General features: G+C 26.7%; 1 protein-coding gene and 1 long non-coding RNA gene across 2 annotated transcripts; one reads left to right on the top strand and one right to left on the bottom strand.

Moving 5' to 3' along the window:
• The first annotated feature begins 435 nt into the window (after positions 1-435).
• Positions 436-7,409, top strand: LOC119681496. Its single transcript, XR_005252522.1, has 4 exons — positions 436-592; positions 6,273-6,307; positions 6,367-6,517; positions 6,567-7,409. It is a non-coding gene; the product is annotated as an uncharacterized LOC119681496 (long non-coding RNA).
• Positions 1,132-3,663, bottom strand: LOC119681494. Its single transcript, XM_038094704.1, has 2 exons — positions 1,484-3,663; positions 1,132-1,427 (listed from the first exon to the last, which is right to left on the bottom strand). Exons 1-2 carry the CDS (start codon positions 3,284-3,286, stop codon positions 1,260-1,262), a joined length of 1,971 nt encoding a protein of 656 aa, XP_037950632.1. The 5' UTR covers positions 3,287-3,663; the 3' UTR covers positions 1,132-1,259.
• Positions 7,410-9,162: the final 1,753 nt, after the last annotated feature.

The following is a 9,162-nucleotide window of genomic DNA, read 5'->3' as shown; positions in this document are numbered from 1 at the left end:
CGTTCTACTTTATTGAAAACAATGCACTTGATTATTTGTACGGAAGTAAAAATCAATTAAATTTTGATTTCTTGTCGTTAACATAGGTAAAATCAGCGGTCACAAACATAATGAAATTGCATTACATTCCTTTATATCCGATGTAATTGCTATTAAGATTGTGTTCGTGTTGTTTGTTTTTTAGTTATTTTACATTATGTGTACTCTGTCATAATTAAACAGTTTTTCTGGGGTTTGTGTATAATAGTTTCCGTATGTCTACCACAACTAATTTAGCCTTTAACTATGAAAATAGTTTTAATCAAAGAATTACTGGAAAGGTATTTTTTGGTATTAATGGTGTATATGGCAAAATGGAATGAAATAAGCAATGTGGCATCCTCAAACATTTTTGCTTGCAATAGATCAGCTGACAAGACAACTTTGTTGCAGAAGTAGTATTATGAAAATGTAGTTTAGAAGTGTATTAAATTTGTCAAATATATGGTTATATATATATGGTTTGCAGATTTTAATGGTTTCAGATTTTAATCAAATAAAGCAACAATAATATGCAAACTGAAAAGAATCAGTTGGTTTGCGACTACCAAAAGTAAGAATATATTACTATATTCAGAGTTTGAAATTGCTTATTTTTGACTACGAAATCGCAAAATATTTTTATTAGCTATGCTTACAACTACGTCATAGTCAAAGCAACTGTACTGACAGTCGAAGCAATAGTTAAAGGTGCATCCATACCAAAGCAAACGAACTTTTACAAGTGCGATTACCTGCGAATGTTCATTCGTACACAAGCGTTTGCTCTGGTATGGATGCACTTTTAATTATTGCTTCAACTGCTAGCGCGTGTATGACTATGTGTATATCTAAAATGAAAATAACAAATCTGTATGTAATGTAATTTTAATTTATATTTTGCTTCAATATAATTTACAAGTTATGAATTATATTAGTAAGTTAAATGTACCAACAGGTTTTTCATGGAAAAGAATAGAACAGTGCAGTTTTGTGGTATTTTAAAAAAATACTTATTACTAAATAATTTAAAAAATTACTAAATGATAGTATAATGTAATTACAAAATTTGTAAAAAATTATTATTATTAATATTATTTGCTTAAGCCCAAATATGTAGTTATTGATTAATTCTATCATTTATATTCACATTTTATTCATTAAATCAAATATTCTCTAGCTAATGTAAATTAATAATTATCTTTATTTATGTACTTTAGAAAAAAAATTGTTACATGTCTTCATTTAAATTCATCAGATTCAAACAATGGCATATCATCAATTGCCTGGTCCAAAAACAATGGATTTAGTTTAACCATCAGTATGTTTTCCAAAGTTTCATGATTAACACGATTCTGTTGATCAGCTAAGATCAATTTCAGTGATGAAAAAGCAGGCTCGATTGTAACCTTAAATGTAAACGACATTAATTTGATTATTTACATGGTGCTAAATGAATATTTACCTGACTTGGTGGAATTGCAAAACAAATCTTTGCAAGCGCGTGTAATTCTGGATCAGCAAACTGTCTTTCCTTCCAAAAGTCCAATACATTTATATCTACACGTTGAAAAGGTAATTTCAAATTTTCAATTTTGGTGTAGACGTTCATGTTGTCATGAGTTTGAGCTTCGAAGTGGTGGGAAAGGTACTCATTAAGGTACTCATCCTCATCGTCGTGGGTAACTTTCTCATCCGCACATTCCAAGGGGTCTTCCATTTTTATGCAATTTGTGGCTGAATTTTCCTTGTCTTTCAGGAGAGCTGAGTCCAATGCTTTCAATCTATCATATAGTCGTTTTAAAAATATAACAGCTTCGTCTTTTTTTTCTACACTCAATGTATGGCTAAAGCGCGGGTCCAAATACAAACACGCATTTAAGCTTTTGTTTGTTAGGAGCTTTGCAGTTCTTGTTTCTATGTTATTTAATAAATCCGTTCCAATTTTAAATATAAGAGAATTCTTATCCAATTTATTTACAATTTTACTGATCATAATCTTGCACTTCAGCCACTGTGCAAAAAAATTTCCATAATGCAGATGTTCTTCTTGGAATTTCATAATTGTTCGTTGTAATGGTTCAAACACAGTACAATAGCTGTTCACAAAATCCCAAAAATCATCGGTTAGTTTAAAATTTTCATCAAGTGATTTGTTTTGTACAGACTCTACATTTCCCAAAATTTCCTTGGCTGCATAAACTTTTTCTATCATATTGTATGTCGATCCCCACCGTGTAGGACAATCGAGTTGTGGTAGAGCCAAATTTCTCAGTTCAAAAATTTGACTATAGTCGTTAGAATTTTTTTTGATGAACTTGACTAAGTTTCTGCAATTCATCAAGTAAGTTTTAATGTTAGGGTTCTTAGTAACATCCAGTGCACAGAGCTGAGCAGTGTGGGCAGCACAACGGCAAATTTGAATGTCGCCGAACTGTATGTCACTTGTATATTCGAAAAGTTCAATATTTTTTAAATACACATCATTTGCTTCCTCAACTTCGTTTTCTTCGTAGAACTCGTTAAAGCTGCTGCAATGCGATAAAATCGTTGTCGTTTTGATCATGCTTGCACCACTGTCTGATGTAATTGATACCACTTGATTAAGATTTACATTGTATTTGCTCAATAAATTAATAATTTCCGTTGCCATATTACGAGATGAATTTGGTGCCACTTCCTTCAGTTCCACCATTCCTAAAATTGTCGACGTAATTTCGTTGTTTTTTATAAATTGTGCGCTAAGAACAAACAGATTGCGCGACAGCCTTGTGGCACTGTCAAGTTTTAAAGAAATCAGTCGTTGGTGGAGTTCTGTTTTAATATTTTCTTTAATATTATCAGCAACTAATTTCAAAACACTTTTACAGTTTGTGCTGTTCAAACAAAAATTTTTTTTTAAGTTTTCGCTTAATGTATGACAAATAGGGTTAATAATGTTTCGCATATTTTCCGAATTGAGGACATTGAATGGAATACCATCTTCAATTACTAAACCAATGTAGCTGCGAAAAAATTTTTTTCTGCTCATTTCGATTTTTATTTTTTTTCTTCGGGTTGATTTGGTTTCCACTATTACACTATCATATGAGCTGCAATTTTCGATTTCTTTCATACTTAATTGGTGTATTTTTCTTAAATGTGTTTTTAAATTATATGTTCTGTCTTTCTGTAACAAATGTTTGCAAATTTTACAAACTACTGATATATTATCATTACTTATATCAAAATGTTGAAGGATTAAATTTTTATTAAGTCGCGGAGCCATTTTAAAAAGTCACAAAACGCAAAAGATTTAAAACAAAACAACAAATTCAGTTTATGCGAGTAAACATAAGTTCAAGAAAACAGTTCACTGTAAAAATTAACATTAACTACTGCTTCGACTGACAGCACAGTTGCTTTGAATCTCGCAGTTAATAATTGACTAAATGCTCTTGGCTTCGACTATGACGTTGTGTACAGTCGTGAGCATAGCTAATGAAAATGTTTTGCGTTTTTGCTTTGGCATGTGCATTTTAAGCGGGTATTACACATCATTCTTGCATGTTGAATTGGGTTGACGTTGCTTGCTGTGACAAATCATTCATTTTTATTATTATTTTTAACATACATCAGCACAAGGCTTTCACTAAATGCATATATAAATTTATATAAATTTTTTATTATAAATTTGTACTTAAAAAGTACTTGTTTTATAAATAAAAAATTACATTTTTAAATATTACAAAAATGCTCACTTATTTTTTTAACTTCACGTATAAAAATAAGTCTTCATATAGTTAATTTAGAAAATAACTTTGTTTTATTATGGGAGCTGCTTTTTCTTCACGTATAGTACATATATTTCCACAAGAATGCCTAAGGTTTGATAATATAAAATATTAAGTAATTTAAATAAAATAATAAGAGTACTCATCTAAGCATAAACATTTATCAAATGTATAATTTTATGCGTTAACGTATACGCTTATATGAACACACTTAGTGAAATATTTGTGTAAATTTATCAATCTGCTGTATGATTATAACAGCATAAAATGTAATGCTCAGCAGCGCAATTTTTCAGCCAATATCATTTCTATTTTAAATATTTGTGATCAGTTGTGTCGCTATCAATTATAAAAAAATACCAAAATTCAAAATATAAAAGTATTTATAAAGATATTTTTGTTAATGATATGCTTGTGTTAGAATGTAACTCTGTATTTATGTAAATTTATCAAGTTTGTGTATACGATTTTTCATAGAAGATTTAACATCCAACTAATAAAATAGATAAATTTATACGCTTATAAGGTTGATAAAGCATTTATCACTTAAAATGAGCACCCTTAATATTAGAAATTATATATGTAGTTGAGTATGTAATACAGAGTTTGAATTGCTGTGTCTATTTTCAATTGCTTATTTTTGACTGCGAAAGTAGAAGTAAGCGAAACGCAAATGCAACAACAAAACCGAACGCAATATAAATGTGTATGCACGCATTCGTATTCAAAAAAAAGCAATTGAAAATAGTCACAGCAATTCAGAACCTGTTGTAGTACCATTACATATTTCACTTTACGTAAAACAATTTTTTCTTATTTTTTTTTTGTATTATTTTCAATACATAAAATATTTCAAACAGGCTTGTAGACTTTAATGTTTACAGTTCTTGTTTGAAGTCAGAAAATGAAATTTGTATTGAAGCCGATAAAAATTCAATTGTATAAGAAAAAAAAACGTTGCCAGACTGATGAAAAATCAAAATATTTTGATTTCATAATGGTTTTCATATTTTTTTTATACGGCTATAGGTCACTTTTTAACGTTTGTTTAATATTTTTTAATATATTCTATCTTTCGATTCTCCTTGAGAGTCATCATCAGGATCACAATCTACAAAGATAATTACAACAAATTACAATATTTTAATTATTATTTTCATGATTAATTATAAATATGAATGGAATTTTTGATTTCCATCAGTCTGCTTGTTATTCCTGCAAATGTTGTTATTCCTGTAAATGTGTAATACTGCTTAATACCCGCTTTTTAGTCCGATTATTTTCATAGTCGTAGTCATAGTCGAAGTCGTTTGACAATAATTGACTGCGTACCTTTGACTTTACGTACCTATTGCTGCCTGAGAAGTACCTTTGCTACTTCTCAGGCAGCAATATACCCTGACTATATGGACTGCGCGTATATTTCACATATTTTTATGCACAATTACGTTTTTATTAACTCCTTTGGATTTTAATTTTTTAATGAACTCGATATATCATCTTATTAAGCGGCACATAAAATGTCATTCTAGAATATACACTTGATGATAGCAATCATTACAGCCAGGGACCGTAACAGTTATCATAAAAAAAATAAAAATCATCTTATAACTGTTATCATATGCATTTTAAAATAAAACTCAAAAAATAATAATTAAATTTGATTTTTATTATATTCATCAAAAATAATAATTATTATATGCCTTTTATTTTTTTCGCGCAGCAATAACTCTTAAAATTTGCTTCTTATTTTAAAACGCACAAATAACTGGTATACTTGCGTTATATAATATAAAAAGCAAGAGTATCGCGCAAATTCTGCGCGATATTTTTAAAATGAAAATATAAAATGCAATTTTCATACAAGGTAGTTTTTGCAATTCCATAGAAAATGTTTGAAAAGGTTGGTGCAGGTAAAGATTTAGTTCAGTTTTTTTGTTTTTGTATTTTGCATTTATATTTTGTATTTACATTCGTATTTTGTAGGAGAACAAATTTGTATGTAAAATACAAAAACAAAAAACTGAACTAAATCTTTACCTACACCAACCTTTTCAAACATTTTCTATGGAATTGCAAAAACAACTACCTTGTATGAAAATTGCATTTTATATTTTCATTTTAAAAATATCGCGCAGAATTTGCGCGATACTCTTGCTTTTTATATTATATAACGCAAGTATACCAGTTATTTGTGCGTTTTAAAATAAGAAGCAAATTTTAAGAGTTATTTCTGCGCGAAAAAAATAAAAAGCATATAATAATTATTATTTTTGATGAATATAATAAAAATCAAATTTAATTATTATTTTTTGAGTTTTATTTTAAAAAGCTCATATATAAAAAGCATGCATAATATTAAGGATAAAAGTTATTAGAATGATAACTATTTACTTAAATAAGAGTTTAGACAACTTTTTGTTGCTGCTTTTTTTCATAAAAAATTTTAAAATAACTGTTATTTTCGGTCCCTGATTACAGCTTTAGCAGCTGTTCAGTCTGCTACTCCACGATAGGTAAATGTGATATTATTTTCATCAATTTCTGAGTAAATACCTCAATATTCTCTTTATAGATAACGCGACAAGATGTCGTTCCACAAATCTGGTTACAATTTCAAAAAGAATGCATAAAAATTGCGAATAATAAAATATTAAAAAAAAATTAATAAGAAAATACCGCAATACAACGGAAAAAGCTGAAGCTGTTAGTGAATTTTTCAAAAAGTAAAATTAATCCATTTTATATGAGAAAAATTAAATATAATTTTTTTAGTTTTTCAGTAACAACCAATTTCATATTCAACCAAAGGACTAAATCACTATGGAAGCTATTTATATAAATATATTATATCTACATATATATATATATATATATATATATATATAAATATATAATAATATCTTAAAACCGTCAATGAAAAAGCATTTGTTTTATTACAACTTTCCAATTTTTCAAGACGATTCCGCTCCTTGCGACCGTGCAAAATTGGTTTATTATGTATAAACATTAAAATCGAACTTGATTTAAATTCGATTAAGAATTTATGGCACCAAATTGGGAAAAAATCAATCAAATTAAGTTATTAAACTGTATAGAGCTTAATAAAACTATAGAAAAAGTTTGATATGACGAAATCTCTGGAAAATTTACAAAGTCTAGTGAACTCCATGCCATCTCGGATTTATGCGATAATTAAAGCTAGAGGTGGCTCTACCAAATATTAATAATTTTTATTATTTTTTTTTTATTTTTTTGTTCTCTAAACACAATATTAAGATGTTAAAGCATTTACCATAAACAACAATTAGAAAAAAATATGAAGAAAAATGTTTTCCTGGTAGAAGAATACTGTATTTTTAAATAATTCTCAAATCGAAGATCAAAAATTTTATAAAATTATGGAAAATGCATACAAATAGACATATATTTCATGAAAGTAGTTTTAAATTTTTTGGAACATTTAACGAAAACATTATATTTAATGGGTGATATGGTTTCTATGACCGCTTCACCCATGTCTATGCATAAAAAATGACGTTAGATCTATCTATATTTATTAAGTAGTCCACTGCTTAAGCTAAATTCAGAAAAAGAAATATTGTACAAAATTCTCAAATAAAAACATTACTTGTATAATAAATATTAACAAGTTTGTATTTATTCATGTCATCAGATTTCCATCTTTTCTAAAGTGTGCGAATTTTAAATTTTATTACCATCTGAGTTCTTTAGTGCAGTTATTGATGCTCATTCTAAATTTCTGTATTTGTATTAATGTAATGCATATAGTATATCATGTGCATTATAAATATTGCCACAGTAGTTGTAGTAGTTCCTTTAAAAGTTCACTTTGCAAACAGTTTAATTAAAGCCATAGAGCAAATGACTAGCAGAAATATTAAATAAAATATTTAGTTAACTGTTATTTTCAAAATAATTATAGTTTCGCACTGTTTTAAAGCTTTCACTAGCCAGTAAATTTATATAAGGTTTCCGTAAAAATCATCGGCTACAATTTCTATATATAAGGTGTATTAATGCTTTAAATTCTTTGGTCCAAACTTAATGCTTATTTGATGATCAAAGATGTATTATTTGAAAAATTGCTTTTTAAATTTAGATAATTGACGAATTCTTCCCTCCTAAAACATTTTGTATACAATCCATATTTTTTTTAAGATGTTACAATATTCCCTAATTTAGCAATTAGGTATTTATTTTAAAGACTTTTAATTCAATATAATTTATTACATTATGATCAATATAATATTATCATTTACATATATTTTATATATTTTTCAAATTAAGTTATATTTAATATAAATACTAAGAAGCATTATTAAAAAATTAATGTATAAAAAAATTTGTTCTCTCAAGTGAGCAAAGCAAGTTTGGCAAATGGAATTTTTAACTTAAATTAAAATTATGTATAAATAATTGTATATATTTTTAATACATTTATAGAAATCACTTAGCCTTTAAAGACTTATTTTGAATTCGTTAATAATTACTTTTATATATTAAGAATTAATTTAACTAATATTAAAAATGTACACATAGTATAGCATAATACATATAATTATTAATTTTAGTATTTAGTACAAACTAGAGTCAAAGTGGGTTCCTTAAATATATATGGTTTTGAGATATACAAATTAGTAAACTTAAATCTTTTTAATATCTAAATATAGGAAGAACTATATTTTTTTATCAAACTATTTTTTTAAATTCTATATTATGTATATGTATATGCATAACAAACTGTGGTACGCTATAAACTAGTTGGTATTTATTGTCCTGACTTTTATGAAAATACTTTTATGCAACAACTTTATTTCAAATTATGTTCAAATTCAACTTATTTTCTAATTTTATATATAATAATATATATAATATAAAAAACAATATATAATATATATTCATTGTACGTATATATAATAGTTATAGCATACAACACAATATGTAGCATGTACCATAATATATATACTATATATTATAATTTAATATTAATATAGGTGTATATAATAATATATATATTATTATATTATATACTATTATATATCTATAATATATATCTATATTATATTTTCATTCAATTTGTATTATTAGCTGTTTTCATTGTGTTAATACAATACATTTACAAGAAAATAATAATTCACAACTTTAAATGCTGGTCTATATAAATAATGTTGAGTACATACATGTATAAGTTAAATACTATTTATTAGACTATATAATTGTACAAACCATAACATACTTTCAACATTAAAAATCCGTACTTTGTTCGACTTTTCCTTAATATGTTCTTAAACAAGCACACATAATTAAATAACTTATTAATATTATAAGGCGCTTGCACTGCTAGTGT

Source organism: Teleopsis dalmanni, chromosome 2 (assembly GCF_002237135.1).
Source record: "Teleopsis dalmanni isolate 2A chromosome 2, ASM223713v2, whole genome shotgun sequence".
Lineage (NCBI taxonomy): Eukaryota > Metazoa > Arthropoda > Insecta > Diptera > Diopsidae > Teleopsis > Teleopsis dalmanni.
The sequence above is the reverse complement of the archived record's forward strand: the minus strand, read 5'-3'. Positions and strand labels throughout refer to the sequence as shown.